This window comes from Ruditapes philippinarum, unplaced genomic scaffold (genome assembly GCF_026571515.1).
Source record: "Ruditapes philippinarum isolate M1 unplaced genomic scaffold, ASM2657151v2 ctg3691_1_1_1_1, whole genome shotgun sequence".
In the NCBI taxonomy this organism is placed as follows: Eukaryota; Metazoa; Mollusca; class Bivalvia; order Venerida; family Veneridae; genus Ruditapes; species Ruditapes philippinarum.
Genome location: NW_026863494.1, coordinates 66,001 through 85,785, shown reverse-complemented (window position 1 = coordinate 85,785; position 19,785 = coordinate 66,001). Strand labels below are relative to the sequence as shown.

The following is a 19,785-nucleotide window of genomic DNA, read 5'->3' as shown; positions in this document are numbered from 1 at the left end:
ACAATAATATGCCAAAAGAGTATATTTTTGAAAACTCTAACAGGACTTAAAAATAAGGTTCTTTAAGAAAATGAAAATAATATCATTCTTTGAATATTTGCAGTCCTGTTATGTCTAAAATAATCTTAGTGGAGTCTCTTTAATAAAAATCTATAAATGATGAAATTTATCGTTATAAATTCAACCTATATAATAAATAAGGTATTATTGTACATGTTATATGTCGCATGTCAAACAGAAACTCCAAAATTTAGGTACATGTTATGGTTTTGTAAAGACTGTGTACTGCTATTTTAATATTATATTTATACAAAATGTATATTTATATATTAGTAGGTGATATAAACGTTATCTTAATTTTTCTTTATTAATGTTTTGTTCTATATATTACTAGAACATAACCTGCAATTCATTGTAGAAGTAACATCTATACAAAAAACAACACAAAATAATAAATGAAATAAAAACAAAGCTTTATGCTGAAGTGAAAAAGTTTTAATACCAGCAACTTCCAGCGATTTAATTGAATGTACGTACATATAGGTTCCGTTTTTTTAAGATATCATTAAATAATAAATATCATCGTTGAACATACCATTTTACATAAAAGTGACACAGAATTTGAATATCATATATATATATATATATATATATATATATATATATATATAATCATGCGTATTCAATCCTGCATTGCTATGACAACTGGCGTATACATATGGCAACGTCTGGAGAAACTATTAACAATATGTGCAATTCTGTAACAATTAAAACATTTGTATCAACGGCCGTTTTGGCTGACTTAATTAAAACAGATAAAAAGTTAATGAAAAAATATGTATGACCAAATTTACTTCTAAATGTAAAGACAACAAGAGCATAAAAATTCATTAGCCTTTGATTATAATCGACTTAATGAAATTAACTGCAGAAATGATGTGAATCGCATCCATTGCTACGACAGCCCCGAAAATTGTAACCATGCTAGCGACTCCTACCGCTCCAATAACCGCAGACGATCTCCGCTCGTCTGGCATCGACATTTTTGACCTTTTAAAAGCCGACGTTTTTGAGACGGGAACTGTGAGATTTTTTACAATTTCTTTCACAACCTCTTTTAATTCCGCGGATGTATAATTCCGTGTCGCGTTAGAACAAATGCATCCTTTGTTTGCAGTTTGTCCTTTCTTGTTGGACTCGGTTGTCGACTCTAGAGAGATGGTTGTCTCTTTTGTAGTAGTAGCATGTGGAGTATTTTCCGAGACTGCATTTGAAGTCGGATTGTTTGTCCCATTTTGGTTGCCATTTGTAGAAATTGGTGTAACTGTAAGGTTACCTGCTGAATTTGTGGCAGCAGTTGAGAAATCGTTTGGAGTGGCTGATGGAACTGGATTATTTACTAGTGTATTTATCGCAGTTGAGAAAGAGTTAAGGGTGGCCGAGGGAACTGGGTTACTAACTGACGCATTTATCGCAATTGAGAAAGAGTTTAGAGTGGCCGAGGGAACTGGATTATTACCTGGTGTATTAATTGCAGTTGAGAAAGAGGTTAGAGTTGCTGAGAGAACTTGGTTATTTACTGGTGTATTTATCGCAGTTGAGAAAGCGTTAAGTGTGGCGGTAGATACTAAATTATTTATGAATTGATCTGTCGTCGTCGTTGAGTGGTGATTTTGAGTAGTCGATGTTACAGGATAATTAACTAGTGGGTTTGTCGTCGTAGTTGAATGGTGATGCGGGGTAGTCGTTGTTACTGAAAGGTGACCAAGACGGCTAGACGCAATTGTATTCCAATTGTATGTTGTTGTTGTTGTTGTTGTAACTAGCTGCATATCTGGTGGAATCTGCGTAAATGAACTGTAGATTGCTGAAGTGTTTGATACTGTTTGAGGACCCGACTGGTATATCGTAGTTAAATTGGCATTTGATGAATCTGTTAAATTTTAAATGAAGAAAGTACAAAACTCGGTAAATATCCTGTCACGTAAAATATTTGTACAAAAAATAAACTTGTATCCGTTGTCGACAACGTGATCAGGGAAGATTTTAGTATAGCAACGCATTTTTGTAATTTATTTTTCTTTTTGTGATCGCAAGAAAATAAATAAATTGATCAAATTGTGATCACATTCTTTAAGATAAAGTATTATTCTGTTCACGAACAGATGCTTTGGTCATGTCCTGTTACATTTACAAAGTAAATGTGATAAAGATATTAATCAAATGCATTCTTATCAGTACTGACTTAATGTAGTGCCATTTCTACAGATTGAGTGTAACCTTTACATTTTAGGAATAGTCACCTCTAGTAAGAAATCAATCCATTTACTTTAGGAACGGCGAAATTTCTGCATTCAACATTACCATATTTAAATGTATGTTATTTTTTTCATTGATTATGTCCAAATTTCCATATAAAGTATGACCAAATTTATATATTAGGTATTGTAAAAATATTAACAAGTATGGCCAAATTTCTGTTTTGACTATGACCACATTAATATATCAAATATGGTAAAATTTCTTTAACAAGTATGGCCAAATTTCTGTTTTGACTATGACCAAATTTATATATCAAGTATGGTAAAATTTCTTTAACAAGTATGGCCAAATTTCTGTTTTGACTATGACCAAATTTATATATCAAGTATGGTAAAATTTCTTTAACAAGTATGGCCAAATTTCTGTTTTGACTATGACCAAATTTATATATCAAGTATGGTAAAAATTTCTTTAACAAGTATGGCCAAATTTCTGTTTTGACTATGACCACATTCATGTTTTAAGAATGGTGAAATTTCACTTTTTATTATTGTCTGGCCAAGTAATTATAGAAACCATGCATGGATAATATTTCTTTTTATGGCACTATTTATTTGTTCAGTACGGCCATATTCATATATCAAGTATTGTCGCATTTAAAAGTTTATTTAGGTAAATAAAATATTGATAAAATGTTCTTTGCACTCTTACATATCAAATAGCACTTTAATGAAGGACAATGTATGAATAAAGAAAGGCTTGAATAAATTGCTAACTTGCTAAGTTGCTGAGTTGTTAAGTTGCAATTCCACTGAAGATTGCTAAAAATATTCAAAATTAGATACCAGTATGTGTGGAAATATGTGAACATACTACAGAAAACATCTTAAACATGAAACATATCAAAATAAATTAACTTTTTTCACCTGAAAAAAATCACAACTTACTGCTTTGCATGACGCAGGCGTTTATTCTAACTGTCATATCTATATATGTTGTGCTGGTTGCCGGCTGTATATCAAAGATGTGTACATATTTCCCGGCGGCGTTAGAGAACGTTATGACGATAGAATCAGAAGAGTTTTTCGAACCAAAGAGTGTTTCGCCACCAATATCTACAGCAGCTGCAAACAAGGTACCTGTATAAAAAATAAACGTACAATGTTTGTGTTATTTCTCATTTATTTTATAAATAGTGAAAACAATTGAAATAGGCCAGATACAAAGTTTATTTATAAGCAATTTGGCTGGTGGTTACAAAATAATAATTTTGTTAACAGATTTATCTCAAAGGTAATAATGGTGATTACCTTTGTTTCATGCAGAAGTTGCCATTGAAGGGCATGTACAACTTTTTCATTTCATTATTGTAACCGGACTTCTTGTGTTTTGTTTAAATATACTGGTAACTATATAATACGAATTAAGTTCTTGAATGCTTTCGGCAGTTGTTACCTAATGAGTCTGTCTTTTGTGATTATCTCTTAAATTTTTTACGAGATAAAGGGCCGTGACTAAATTTTCCGAAACATGCCTTATCCGAAAGTTTGCAATTCCAACGCGTTGCGTGTATATGAGTTAAAATTTGACTCAAGTTTACATGAAGCGTTCAGTATAGTAAACATAGACGAAATAATAAAATAATAGGGAGATAGACGTACAATCATAAGGTTAAATAAAAATACTAAAATGTCAAACTGTGTATAGTTTACACATCCATTTGACTGAATTTACCTCTTAACTCTACACTTTTCACAGGAATGTCAACGTCCATGCTGAGGTAAATGGTAATTGAAATATCTTCCATTATTGTACCAAGCATGAGACCCCCACCTCCAGGTCGGAGAGCGTCAAAAGCAACGATTGGTCTCGGCTGAAACCATGCCCGGACTGACACATTGTTAGTGTCAAATAGATTCTGTATAGGTGTCATACTTGAGAAAAGATTTCCTGTAAAAAGCATGTGTAACTTCATAAATACAGAAAACGTTTATCAACTGATATTTTGTTACAGTTAACACCGGATGGAAAAAAATGAAACGATCGAAACTCATTCTACAAGCATATACTAGTAACAATACATTTTATTATTAAGCTTTGCTCCAACTTTGCCAACATGATTTACGTTAAAATTATAAACAGGACTTAAACATACCCGGTCCTAGGAAGAATCCGCTTATATTTAACGCAACTGTGAACACAGAATTTACAACAGGGTCGTCAGCTCTAACTTGTATTTCTAAATATTCGCAACAAAATGCCGGCATGTTCGCGACTTTCAGGTCAGCGAACAATTCACGATGAAGGACGTTTGCGGGAACGTGTCTGATGATAGCGTCATTCAAAGAAACTTCTTCTAGATTTCCAGTTGAATGGTTAGTGCAATTTGTATACGTTAAGTATTTTATTGTTATTTCAGCATCAACTGATACCAGAATTTCAAGATTGTTAACCCAGAATTCGGCTGCATCGTGAACGAAAACATCGATATATCCTGCCGATACGGCTGGTACGGTAAATTCACCTCCGTTAGAAAAATTGACAAATGAAAGCGTGAACTGGGTTATATCTATAGCATGGTCGGGTATTATATCCTTCCTTGACATCACTTCCATTTCACTGCAGACGGCTGAAAATAGTCAAGAGTTACATAAAAAAATTGACAGTATATCAACTTTATATTTATTTTAACAAAATCACAGCAACATTTTCATTTTTCTTTATTGGTTCTCAAAACAGTAATTTATCTTTAGTAAAATATTGCTTTCACTCAGCATGATTTTTTTAAATTATAGTCATCTTGCGTTGGAAATAGTAAACTGTTTACAATGACAGAAGAAATGTACGCGTTCGGCAATAAAATGCTATTGTATGGTCATACTTCGTATGTTAGTATTTCGGAACATGTCCGTATATCTGCATTAAAATGAGCACACGTTAATCGTTATATGCCCCTATGATAAAAATGTAAAAGGAAAAGTCAAATTTAAGCTATGATCATGGTTTGCTTGGAAGCATCAGCGAGGTTTAATGCAAGAGTAAACATGGCTGCGAATGAATCTTGTGGCACAACAACTGTGCACTGCATACCTTTAGAACGGTTGAATAAAATGGTTCCTTGAAGAATGCTTGTTTAGATCTACACAGATGTGACAAAGAAATTGGTTTATTATTGTTTATAAGGATTGTGGCGAACGAAAGTAATACTGCTGTATTGCAGAGAAATAGGCAAAGTAGTTTGCCAGATTATTATTCTAATACTTTAAAATATAAAATACAAAAAAACGGTATTTATAAGTTTTGGAACACAGAATTACGTCCGCAAAGCATTATCCCAATCATCTCAAAACAAATATAAAATTAGAAGAAAAAAATCCTGAAACTAAAGTTTATTGATGGATGGATAGAAATATTCAGATGTTTTATAACATAGCAAAGCAACAGCTCTTTGTCCAATGCAATACAGTGCCCTTCTAGATGGAAACCACGTGTTTAAGCAGGTTTTAATTTAAGCATGGTTCCACGATATTAAGTATCGGTTATGCCCCGGTCACATATTCACGGATAATGCCACGGAAGAGCTACGGTCTAATTGTTCACGGATTACTACGGAAATGTGAAATTCCGTAGTCCGCTACGGTTCCAGTACGGACACACAACGGTATGAGTACGAAGTCCGACGGATTTACCACCAAAATCCCCCGGAGAGACGCGGATTGCTACGGACCGACACGGTTTGATACGGAGCGACACGAATCAGGACGGACGCACTACGGATACACTACGGTCTGCTACGGTATAAGCACGGGTTAGTACGAATAAGTACGGTCTGATACGGAGAAGAACGTATTGATACGGAGAAGAACGAATTGCCACGGATCTATACGGGCCTAATACATCCGTCCACAACCTCTTGCTTGCTCATTTTCAAAATGCCTCAAAAGAAAAGAACACCTAGAAAACGAATTGCAGCGTTGAATGATTTTAGCGGAGAGGATTCAGCCTAATCGCGTCCGAACCCCGACACACATCAGGTCCAATTAAAGTGAATTTCTTGAAGGACGCTGGATCCTCAACAAGTTCGGCCATAAGAGCCTCATACTAAACATGAAGCTGTCTTCGTAAAAGCCTATCTCTAGTCCACCATCTCTGTCTTCTAATACCTGATTAGATATTGACTAGTAATCATTAATGAAAAATGTTGATCAATACTGCTTCTCTTTTAATTTTAAGATTTGCTGTTTATCTTACAATTACATTACTTATCGTGATGTTTATGTAAAAAGCTTGTTAATTAATCTTATTATCACTCAAGGGACAGTGTCCGAGGCTTATGAGACACTTCGTTTTATGTACATATTTACTCCATTTTTACGATCCAATGTTTGAAAAATATGTAACATTAAATGTTATTCTATTTCTTATGAATTTTAGCACGATATTTATATAAATTTACTTCTATGCATGTCATCAAGCAGCTTGACCACTGCCTCCGCATTCTGAGCCATTTCAATATAAAGTTGCAGCCAGTAAATGGCAATTATCATTTATTAAATGTTTGTGGAAATACACATGTCTGTTTGTAACAAGATGGTGGTATGTATACACTTGAAAAAGTACATGATACTTAATTCATCCGTACTAAACAGTGGTGGGCCGTACCATTCCGTACCGTTTCGTGTTGCAACGCAATAAACCGTATAAGACCGTGCTAATCCTTGCCTCTCCGTAGTACAACGTATTACGATCGTGGCTTTCCGTGGCAATACCGTATTAATCCGTATTAAAACCGTAGCTTATACGTAGGGTAACCGTACAAATTCGTAGTTCTCCGTACCAAACCGTGGAAATCCTTGACAAGTTGGTGGACTACGAATCAGTACGGACTATTACGGTTTTCGTACGGACCAGTACGTATCAGTACGGATTAATACGGACTAGTAGGGATACGCTACGGTTGATTTTTCCGTAGCAAATTTTTGTGCATGTTCAAAAATTGTCAAGGATCGCTACGGATATACAAGGACTACTACGATTGATTACGGTTAAAATACGGAGAGCTACTGACCAGTACGGGTAGCTACGGACGATGCCGGAATTAATCCGTGGCTCTTCCGTAGGCGTATTCCGTGAATATGTGACCGGGGTATTAACTACCCTCATTACATGAAATCAGACATCTGTTCAGACGTAGAAAAGAAAGCCTTGTCTATCTATGTGACGATAATGTAAATAAAAAACGTTTTGCAACAAAGCAAAAACAAAATAAAATGGGTCCCGCAGTGCTAAGCTGTATCAATGTAGTTGTGTTTTATTGAAGAATCGCAAAATAAATCGTGTCATTCCGCAGTAAATCCTGTCATTCAGCAGTAAATCATGTCCTTCAGCAGTAAATCGTGTCATTCCGCAATAAATCGTGTCATTCCGCAATAAATCGTGTCATTCCGCAGTAAGTCGTGTCATTCCGCGATAAATCGTGACATTCCGCACTAAATCATGCGTCTTATTCTCATCCATAAAAGACTCGGCTGCCTTGCAGCTAAAAAAATGCATTACGCCAACTGCGACAATGAGTTTCTCTTTGTATGACGCATAAAGTAATGTCAACTTGCTTATCATTGATATCACTCCCCTGCGTCACCTCATAGTCTAAATAATACTACTAGTGAAAGACTAGTAATAATAGTATTTAAATTCAAAAATTCGGTTGCCTAGATATGCTGTGTACTAGTATATCCTGTAACGCATAAATGTGAAAATAAAGCAGGAATTGTGCAACAGTAATGCCAAATTGCAACAATACGTAAGCAGGCCAAAAAAGTAAATCAAATATTGAATGGCTCTGAATTGTCGCATACGACTGCTTAAACAATTTATTTTTATCTTCATTAGAAATATTTACAGGTTTACAAGAACATTTATGAGAATGACCTGGCCACTTTGAAGTTTTGTGGGTATCCTTTGGGAAAGATAAAAACGTATGATATAAATATATATAAAATAATACGTTATTTGGTTTGATATTCTTTATACCTGAGAAATTTGCCAAACTACTACTACTCGTGCGTGTCGAACAATACTGAAATAAGCAGATAACATTCACTTCGGGGACTTTTTAACGTAACGCCGATAACGTGAATGATGCACCGTGACAACGCGGGACCGTGGCAATGAGGGACCGTGGAAACACGGGATATACATGGGCAAGAGGAAAAAGTGCACTACATACGTTTATTCCATTCCGCCTTTACTGCCATGTATTCTGCCAAGACGAATTTACCTGAAAAAGAATTATGACATTACCGGTATCTACGTCACAATGGCAGAAATAGCAGAAGAAAATGATAATTAGTATAGTACAAGCAATTTTTCTTAGAGAATTTTATTTTAATTTCTGTAAAGAATTATGTCATAAGAAGAGGCATTTCGACGCTTCCATATACAAACAACGTCGGTGCTTTTTTTCATTTTTTTATAAATCATAAACTGAAATTTTGTGAATATTTTTTTAAAAACACGGTGGATGTAATAAATGTAAAAGTGGATGTAATGGATGTAATAGTATTGACATCAGTGGTTGATGTAATGGATGTAATAGTATTGCCACAAGCGGTTGATGTAATGAATGTAATAGTATTGACACAAGCGATTGATGTAATGAATGTAAAAGTATTGACACAAGCGGTTGATGTTATGAATGTAATAGTATTGACACAAGCGGTTGATGTAATGGATGTAATAGTACTGACGCAAGCGGTGGATGTAATAAATGTAAAAGTATTGACACAAGCGGTGAATGTAATAAATGTAAAAGTATTGTCACAATCGGTGGCTGTAATAGTATTGTCACAAGCGGCTGATGTAATGGATGTAATAGTACTGACACAATCGGTGGATGTAATAAATGCAAAAGTATTGACACAATCGGTGAATGTAATAAATGTAAAAGTATTGTCACAATCGGTGGCTGTAATGGATGTAATAGTATTGTCATAAGCGGTTGATGTAATGGATGTAATAGTACTGACACAAGCGGTGGATGTAATGGATGTAATAGTACTGACACAATAGGTGGATGTAATGGATGTAATAGTACTGACACAATAGGTGGATGTAATGAATGTAATAGTATTGACACAAGCGGTGAATGTAATAAATGTAAAAGTATTGACTGTAATGGATGTAATAGTATTGTCACAAGCGGTTGATGTAATGGATGTAATAGTATTGTCACAAGCGGTGGATGTAATAAATGTAAAAGTATTGACACAATCGGTGGCTGTAATGGATGTAATAGTATTGTTACAAGCGGTTGATGTAATGGATGTAATAGTACTGACACAATCGGTGGATGTAATGGATGTAATAGTACTGACACAATCGGTGGATGTAATGGATGTAATAGTATTGACAACAGAAGTGGATGCAGTATTAGTTTATATGAATGTCACGATTATCCAATGAAAAGCGAGTCAATAAATCATGCAATATCATAATTAAAGCTACCACATACAACACTAAAAAAACTTACTTGTAACCTGTCTTACACTAAGTCTTCTACCCATCAAATTGTCAGTAGAATTAAAATATAAACATCTCGCAAGAACAGGAGCAAACAAATATGACGAACTCATCTCAAATGTCTGAAAGAATATAAATATGAGTATATTTGTATTTACAAACAAGCCACACAAACACGATTTCGAATATTCATAACTTAGTTCTTTTTTGTACATATTTATAAAACATGAAGACCTTTGTTTGTGTAGTTAATTTCTTAGTTTATTGTTTTATTTTGTATTGGTGTCGGTGTGGTCTTTTTCAAATAGTAGCTTTATAAACTCAATACAGCTTCTAAAAAAACTATTTTAGCTGTTCTTACTACCAAACCCCCCCCCCCGCTACTCCCTGTTCTCGCCACACCCCAATCTGTAAAAATCCTGGCGTTCATGCCGTTGCTATGTGCATAAACAATGTTACATATTTTAACTTACTGTAATTTCTCCATTGTTGAAGCCAAGATACCAATCTTCGATAGTTTGTAAATTGCCATCTACCAGTTCTATGCATGATCCTTGGAAGATTTGAACGTTGAATGAACCGCTCCCTTGTTCTATTTTTAGACCATCAATGTATACTTTGCTTCCTAGGTCGACCTGAAGAAGAAACACATCGAATTTTTAATCGCTTGAAAAAAGGGTTCATTTATTGTATAAATCTGACTGAACTTCACCAAATGATGCAGTGGTGTCCTTTAAAACATAAAATATGAATAACAACAGCGAAATAATATAGATGTGCATGTACATTTTTGAAGCATTTAATACTAGACAATGGTTACCCAGCTCCCATCCACGGATAATATGGAGGACTTTAATTTTGGAACAAATTAATCCTTGGTAAACTCCCCACCCTAGAAGGGGCGCACATACTAAAACCTCTAAGTATGAAAGCTATTTATCACCAAAGAAAAATATTTACAGTTTAACTTACTGTATGATCACTGCCAATGTTATATGTCCTTGTTTCATCCTGAATATTGTCGTCTGTCATACCATAAAGCACTTTGATTACTTCTGGATCTGAAGAACACGAGAATAAAATTACATCTCAAGCTCTTGTGCAAAGAGTTTGATAATGACATAAATATTGTAATGAAATTATTTTTGAATAACTTACAAAAAATAAAGCTAAAGGAATTTGTGTTTGATGGAGCAAGAATTACAAAAAAACAACACTTTATTTATTTATTTATTTATTTATTCATTCATTTATTTATTGATCTAAATATTTATCTAAATATCTATTTACATGTATTTATTTATTTTTAATCTGTGACAGGAGGTATTTGTTTAAAAAAAACCATGGTGCATATAATCTCGTTAATATTTAATAAGTAATTCATTTTTAGTTTATTTAACATGCATTCACATTCCCAGAAGAAAAAAGCACGAAACCTTAGTGTTCGAAAACATGAATATTAAAAATAAAACAGGCGCAAAAATCGAGACTGCCAGCATGTCACCTTCATGATCATAATACATACCTAGTGTATAAATGTCCGCTATGGCAAACGAGTCTGGTAAAGTGTAATACTTTTTCCCACATGACCAATCATCCTCGCATACACTGTCACATTCATTCTTTTCATAATCCGGAAGTTTGCCAAGAGGAACGCACGCTCGAGATATCTGTAAATAAAAATGAATGGAAATTTAATAGCAGCCGTCCTGTAGAGCGTTGGACTATGAATGGGGCGACCTGGGCTCGATTCCCGGACAGCGCAGATTACTTGCGTTGTACTTGATCATTAAATTCTTACTACGGTCATTTATACCTTTGCTCTGTTTCAGTTCCCTGCGAAAAGTGAAGCCAGCTATAGTACTGGTAAACTGATTGACAGCCTGTCCGGAAACGATGTGTTGAATGAGCTGTAATCTGGTTAATTCATTGTGGCTTACTGCCGTGATCCGGATTAAAAAATATCAGCACCACCACCATTTAATAGAGGAGTGGGAAAGGCTTAAAATGTGCTTAAAATGTGCTATACTTGTTTCGACGCCACCCAAAAATGACCTTATAAATACCCACTTATGTTTCGTTTGGAATACATGTATGTCCATTTTTACATTCATAAGATTTCGTTTGAACGAACTAATTAATCATTCATTCAAACGAAATAACATTTCTTGTAAACCAAAAATAGACAACAAAATTAATGATTGTATATAGTGTATAACGTTATTTTAAATCGTACACTTGTATTGCAATGTACCATGTTTCGCTACAGAGATACATAAAAGATATACACAATTTTGCATTACATTTTTTTCAATTCGTGATAACTGATTTTGTCGTCTCCACAGTTAGACAAATGTATAATCAATAACAACTAGAGCCTAGTATAGTAATATTTATCATGATATTGGTATATCCTCTGAAAACAAAAATGTTCTCACATGTATTTTAACAGATTTTAAACGAAATTAATAAACATTTTTTTTAAAAAATGAAACAATAGTATAAGTTAGAATGCCCACCTGTTGTGAAGATGAATTCTTGTACGAGAATATTCCATAATACATGCAGTTTTTAACAGTGAGACAATAATAAGTACACTCGAACACTTTCTCTATATTAATGAACGTATTAATTTGAATACCAGCACATTTCACATGTTCTGAAACAAACAAAAAACAAAATTACAAGCAAAAAAAAAATTTTTAACAGCAATTAATGTAAGAATTATAATAATTATCATTTAAATATTTAAGAATAAATAAATGCCAAATATTCAGAATGGTATAAACACTGTTAAACAAAATACGTTGTATATCGAATTCATTTTTATATTACAGTATCTTATGAGCGCCAAAAATGAGGTTTATATAGTGCTTTTATAAAAAGCCATTAATGATTTTCTTTTCAGAAGAAGATTATTTTAATCAAATTTGTGTCAGGTGTTTAGTTGAAAATTACTTAAATGGAACCGCACTATTTTGTTTTATATAATACGCATTTGATTGTTTTCTGGTGTCAGCGTAAGCGGGAACGGCTGAAATCAACCAATTACCGATTGATTATCAAGATATACGGTATTTTTCAGTTATTTCTTGTTTTAATTTCAACAAAATTTTTCTTTACCTATTTTTTTTACAAAGATAAATACTTGAATACTAAGATATTTATTAAAATACCCAACACAAAATAATTAAATTATCTACGTTAATCCGTACGTAAATCGTCCATCAATCTGTTAGATAAGTTGACATATCACGTGCCAAGTTAACATAAAAATGCCCCTCCATGTAACCAAAAACAGGTCACGTGCCCTTCCTGGCCTCAATAACCACTTGTTAACCATAAATGCACGGGGGTAAACATAGCACATAGTCAGACACTCATTATTTCAGCAAATATTTTATATACTTTACCTGCACTTTTGTTAAATCTTGTCAGATAATTTAAGTGATCATTAGCACTCATGATGAATTGGTTTCCTTTAAATGGTGAGAGATCGTTTGTTATCTGTAGTGCCATAAAGGAAAATCGATCATCATAACCAGAACTGTGAATGTATATATCCGGCCCATAGTACCTGAAAAAACGCAAATAGAAATTTGTATGTAATTCTTAAGTCATTTAAAAAGCGTTGTTCTGCTGGCTATAATACAGAAAATATGCAAGACGTCAAGATCGTAGACCGCTGTTACCCGCGTTTTTCTTTCAACAGCTTAACTTAAGGGTAGTGGTGGCATAGTGGTTAATTAAGGGATCATGGGTTCGAGCCCTAATTAGGTTACGACCATGTCTCTTCATATGACACTAGGGTAATGACGTCGTCATTTTAATTATTATTACAAAATGTATTATGAAAATGTATTATTCTAATGTCTTTCATTGTTTGTATTATTATATCAAGTGATACTTTCGGTTTTTCATTGTTTTGCATTTACGAGACTTCGTCCCTCTGCATAAAAACAAACATTTAAAGGAGATCGATTTAGAAACGTGGAAAGGTCAAATTGTATATGCAATTATTGTTACACGAATTGTGTTGAGGATGAATACCATTCCTGACTTGTTTGAACTCATAACCGTCTCATTTTGCTAATTGTCTGCTTGTCACACGAAGGCGAAAACCATGGGGGTTAATGCTGTTTTTGTTGAATTATTAGACACTGTAAAGATGATATGGCGAGTTTTACTCGTTGAAGAATACCTCACCACCTCAATTGCCCTCTGCGCATTTTTTTCAGGGCACTTGAGTAGGACCAAGTGCTGACGTTCGTAAGCTTGGTAGCTTCCTCTCATGTTAGAACTTATTGTCCCTGTCTGGTGTTGTATTCTTAGCATCGACGGATAAGAAGTTTGAAGTCAATGACCTTAACTACTCGGCCTATATATGGGGTGAATTTAAACCACTGCGTTAGACCGATGCAGTCCATTGCCCAGTTACGTGTGAAAATTATTTAAGAATGAGCAAATCTACTCAAAAGTTATGTAAGGTTTTGGACAATCGTGATTTTTTTTATTTAGTCTGTACCCGCGAGGCACGAGGGTACGATGGTGAAAACGCGATAGCACGATGGTACGATGGTGAAAACGTGATGGTACAATGATGAAGACGTGATGGTACGATGATGAAAACGCGTTGGTACGATGGTAAAAACGCGATGGTACGATGGTGAAAACGCGATATAACATCGCGTTTCAGCATCGTACCATCGCGACATCGCGATTTCACCATCGTACCATCGCGAGATCGCGATTTCATCATCGTACCATCGTGTTTTCATCATCGTACCAGCGTGTTTTCATCATCGTGTCATCGTACTATCGCGTTTTCACCATCAAACCATCGTGCATCGCGGGTAGGGAAGAAATAAAAAAATACGATTGTCCAAACGGAACACCGTAGTTATGTCACATCCAGAAAATCGAAGATATGTAAATAATTTCAATGACGTTTAGTCAGTGTAGAAAACAACTTACAAGTCAGTTTCAACGATCATTTTCTGGTATGACTGCAACAAGTAGGTTTGTAAGAAATCTTTGTCCAGGAAGCCATTGTCTTTGAAGTGATAATCTCCCATATATTCCTTCTCAGAGTTGTAAAATGTCAGCTTAACCTGGAAATATTTATAATTGTTTTAATCCATGTCATCTATAAATAGATGTTATTGCTTCGGCAAATTGCTATTTTTTATTATTTTTCGACCGAAGGCCGTCTAAAATGAGTCCGACTTCCTGTAAAATTTACAGGGAAGAACTGAATATAAGTGAATTTTCACTGGTCATTTTAAAGTTAGAAAATGAAATCTGGAAATCTGATTGGTCATTCTAAAATAAGTAAAATGATATATAGGGTCTCTCTGAAACGGTTTACGCGTCTGTTTTTTAATGAATCTAAATGAGTTTCGGAAACGAACTTTTTTCTTAAGTTTCTCAGATTTTAAAATTCTTTCATTTTCTTGTTAAGTTTTTTTTCCTTCAGACATTTAAGTTCTGTTTAACCATGTTTCCAAGTTTTAAAGTCTATATATTTATTGAGTTATAAATTTTGTCCAATATAAGGAGACCGCCAATAACGTTGACGACTCCGTAATGATTTTTGCAAGTAAAATAAGATTTACGTCGAACAAGTATCTTTTTTAAAAAAAAAACCTCTTGCTTAGAAACATTCGATTGAGAAGATACCTAACAAGACAAAGTTATAAATAATGAACCATTGAAATCAGCATTATTTAAATTGACTTAAACATGGTTGACCTATGAGATACATTTCTATTTTACTTACATTTTATATTTAATTTCACAACTTATTTTAAAACTGACTTCTTGAAAACATGACTGAGCCATGTCATGACAAAACCAACATAATGGGTTTGCGACCAGCTACCAGCTAGGCTAAGAGCATTGTAGTGGTTGCACGTTTGGTTGCTACAAACGTTACAAAATGGTAATGAGATTACACTTTATTTTTCGTCAGGTCATGTGCTATCCATGTACCCATGTAGCTTTAACGATGGGCCCCATGAAAATGGTATGACACAGATCCTAGTATGTTACATGTGTAATACAAAAAGAGCTAACTTACGCTAAAAGTAAGTGTTATAGTAACTTTAAGCGCTTTATTAAAAAAAATCATTTTGACCTGTCAACTGTTCTTATATACCCTTTGAAGCAAACAAATATATTCCAATATTTTGGTTGGCAGTTTCCAAACAAATATGCAACGCACAAATTTTCAATCAAATGAAATTTTCAAGAATTCTCTGATTTAAAAAGTGTTCGTTTTTGGTTGCAAACTTATACCCAAACCATATTGTCTAACTCTACCTGATTGTTGGGATTTTCCAAACGGTTTGGTGTAAATGGAAAAGGAATTAATTTGCTCTTAAACCTTATATGATCTAATATCTAATTTTCGGTTGACGAAATACTCACCGAAGTTACCTCCAGTGTGTCCCAGCTTTCAATAAGAGGGCTCCGGAAGTAGACGTCATTGAGAAGTTTATTGACCGGAAGAAGATGTCTGTAAGGATTGATTCTATCAGCAATGTCCGCATTTTCCCAGATATCGTACAAATATTGAATTGTTCCAGCCTTAATGTACATTAAAACACCGGATTCTGTTGGAGACACAACTGCAACAAAACGAAAGTTATACAGTTTATAAAAATGGCGAAAAGAAAAAAGACCTTCAGTTGTTGTTTTTTGGGGGGTTTTCTGAGTCCAAAAAGTCCATATCAAATCCATATCACACCCAATATTGTCTCGTTTTCATTTCCAGAGTGCAAAATATTCATATATAATCCATATCACATCTAAAATATTCTCGTTGGTCCAAAAGGTTCATATCTAATCCATACCATACCCATTCTACCCTCGTTTTCATTTATGAGAGTCAAAAATCCATATCAAATCCTTATTGTAATTGAAGTAACAAAGTTCTCTTAAATTGTCAAACAATGGTGGCGTGACATAAAGAGGTCTTTAAACATGATTGAGAACCCATACTGATTCTGTTGGACTCGTACACAGCTGAAAAACCTTTATCAGGCTCAGCTAGCACCTCGTCCAATATAGATTTGACAGCTGTGTATTCGTCCAATATAATTCAGTATTGTACTCGACAATGTACAATGACCTCATAATGTATGTTTCATTCCCTTACAGTCGTTTCTTAAAATAGATTTACCAAGGAATATCTGTAAAAGATTAAAATCTGCCAAAATATGCTAGTATTCTAGTCAGTCCACAGTAAGTGAATAGTTTTTTTTTCATTTTAAGATTCAGCTCAAGTCTTCTAATATAGTTTGAAACATACAATTACCTGACATATATTGGACTGCAACGAGTAAAGCCAGTATAATCTCCATAATAAAATCTTAGTGTAACAAGACAGGTCTTGGTATGACCGTTTTGGATCTACATCTGAAATTCATCTCCTTTAGGAACTGGTCGGCTCTGAATCGATTTGACCGATGGTTAAAACAACATCATCGTGTGGTCAATGCCATAAATGAGTGTTGTTCTTGCTATCAAAACAACATCATTTCAATTTTGATAATAAAGGGTACGTGTAATTGGATATTGAGATAATATTGGTGCATGCGTTTAATGTTTAAAGTTGCCGGTTCATTTTAATGGACTTTTAAATTATTTTAGCCCATAGGAGAAACAACAACGAAATGTAATTGTCAATAAAGCAGCGCAATTTCACGACAAAAATCGAATATTGGTAGGGTATTTACTTATTAATAATAAGAATGATCGAACGATTTACTTCGGTTTAGTCGACCGTTTAAACGGACTTTGATATTAGAGTCTGTATAAGCATATTGTTTATTATAAACGAAATCTGCTAATACTTAAAGGGGAGATGGTCAAAAAAAATCGTACAAAATGCATTATCTTTTTTATAACTGTACTTATCAATCAATTTGATTTTTTTTTTTAAAATATACTCATAAAAAAACTTAGTATTAATTAAGTATAAATGAAAAACTGACTGCATAATGATAAGAAAATGTTGTTAAATTTTTTTTTTATATAAACAATTTGTAACTATTGCCTTGAAGTTGATATTTAAATGGATTTGGGTTTAGACATAGGCAAAACCAACATAGTGGGTTTGCGACCAGCATGGATCCAGACCAGCCTGTGCCTCCGCGCAGTCTGATCAGGATCCATGTTGTTCGCTATCAGTTTCTCTACTTGTAATAGGGTTTGTAAGCGAACAGCATGGATCCTGATAAGACTGCGCGGATGCGCAGGCTGGTCTGGATCCATGCTGGTCGCAAACGCATTACGTTGGTTTTGTCATGACGCGGCTCAATTATAGTAATTAACGAGCAGCAGAATGAGAAATTACCTTTTTACTTATAACGATGTTTGTAATAAACTTTAAACCTAGCTCCTAAGTCCCTTGTAGAAGTTTCACATTTTGATAAAATATTTAACACATTTAGAACGATGTAAGTAACATACGAAGAAGTTTAAGTCCAATCTGATGGTCACTCATCCGATCCTTCAGACTGGGCTTAAACTGACTTCATCAGTCAGAAATCCGTAAGATTTATAAGTATCATCTTGACCTTTAGCTGAATCAGTTTGGTTTCATCATCCTCTTAGTTTGTTATCCTTGAGAACCAAACACTTGATTTTCAACTGCGGCCTTTACCTAAGGTAAAAATGCAATGCAATGCGACCTGCATATCGCCCTAATTTGTTTTTCGTACTATTTAAGACCAAAGTTTCTCTGGAACCCTTGATTGGGTATATCACCGACACACAGAGAAGACACGAATTTATATTAAGTATCGAACATTAGACTTCCGTATGTTATCTTGAACTAAACCTTACATAATATGATCGTGCGGTCTGCACATTTTCTCAGTGTGGTAAAAATTCACGGATATCTGTAAATGAAAGAGATGTACTGACAGTAAAATCAAAATCAAAGCACCGAGAGTGCTGGTTGTGGCAAGCCTCGAGATTATGCAAATATCTAAGATCACAATTTTTGCGGCAAGCCTCGAGATTATGAAAATATCTAAGATCACAATTTTCGCGATGTTTAAAGAATGCACAAACTATGTTTGGGAAGCTGCATTCCCTATTACTGGTAAAGATAGTTTGGTCTTTTTACTTAAAAAACTGCCAGTTTACAACGTAACATAACTTCACTGCGTTTACTCAAAAAGATGTTTACATGTATTTTTCATTTTAAATGAAATTGTAATGCAATAAGCAGTATTCTCAAATATCAAATTTTGAGCATGGGACTCCATTTCAGTTTTTAGACATGACGAGTTGTTTAAGATTAATATCCCATCTGATTTAGGTCCAGACCAATAACTTGTATGCAAAATCAATTTTTAATTCACCTCTAAATATATTTCCTAATTGGCTTTTGCTTATCTTTCTGTTTTAAGTGTCCCAACTGAAGTATGTAAAAAATCATTTTTTATATTTTAGGCTTTTGGCCCTCAGTGGAGTTCCATTAAAGAGATGATAAAATATTGAATGATTAGTGTCACAATTATTTCTAAGCTATTTATTTTCGCTCAAAATACAGCCAGTGACAAATGCAAATTCTAAAAATGCATCGGTAAAGAATATCCCCGTACTGCCTCTTTCCGATCAGCTAACAGATTTTCCTACAATAACTGACAGTGAAATTATATTAAAAAAATTTCTCTTTCAATTCTGCGAGTATTATCATTTTAGCTAATAAATGCACCAACTTTTTAAAATTTTACCTGAATTATTATTATGAATCGAGGACAAATCATTACTGACCCATTTTCCTGTTCTTCAAAATTTCACAACCACTTTTCAATCAGTTAACAAAATATAAACTGTACCACATAAAAATTGTTATACAACGTTAAAATATAATCAGTTATGAATTATGGAGAAATTTTGACAAACTCAACTTCAGATAAATGGTAATAAACAATTTTAACCTAATTATAATGCCATTTTTTAATCTTGATATCTTTTTGCAGTGGT

General features: G+C 34.1%; 2 protein-coding genes across 2 annotated transcripts; both read right to left on the bottom strand.

Moving 5' to 3' along the window:
- Positions 1-711: 711 nt before the first annotated feature.
- LOC132722230 (uncharacterized) lies at positions 712-10,815 on the bottom strand. Its single transcript, XM_060706680.1, has 8 exons — positions 10,756-10,815; positions 10,257-10,418; positions 9,794-9,905; positions 8,492-8,542; positions 4,418-4,891; positions 3,997-4,212; positions 3,210-3,401; positions 712-1,933 (listed from the first exon to the last, which is right to left on the bottom strand). Exons 1-8 carry the CDS (start codon positions 10,813-10,815, stop codon positions 891-893), a joined length of 2,310 nt encoding a protein of 769 aa, XP_060562663.1. The 3' UTR covers positions 712-890.
- Positions 10,816-12,737: 1,922 nt separating this feature from the next.
- LOC132722222 (uncharacterized) lies at positions 12,738-17,147 on the bottom strand. The gene is made up of 5 exons (XM_060706671.1): positions 17,102-17,147; positions 16,213-16,412; positions 14,758-14,894; positions 13,197-13,360; positions 12,738-12,817 (listed from the first exon to the last, which is right to left on the bottom strand). Exons 1-5 carry the CDS (start codon positions 17,145-17,147, stop codon positions 12,738-12,740), a joined length of 627 nt encoding a protein of 208 aa, XP_060562654.1.
- Between the last annotated feature and the right edge of the window lie 2,638 nt (positions 17,148-19,785).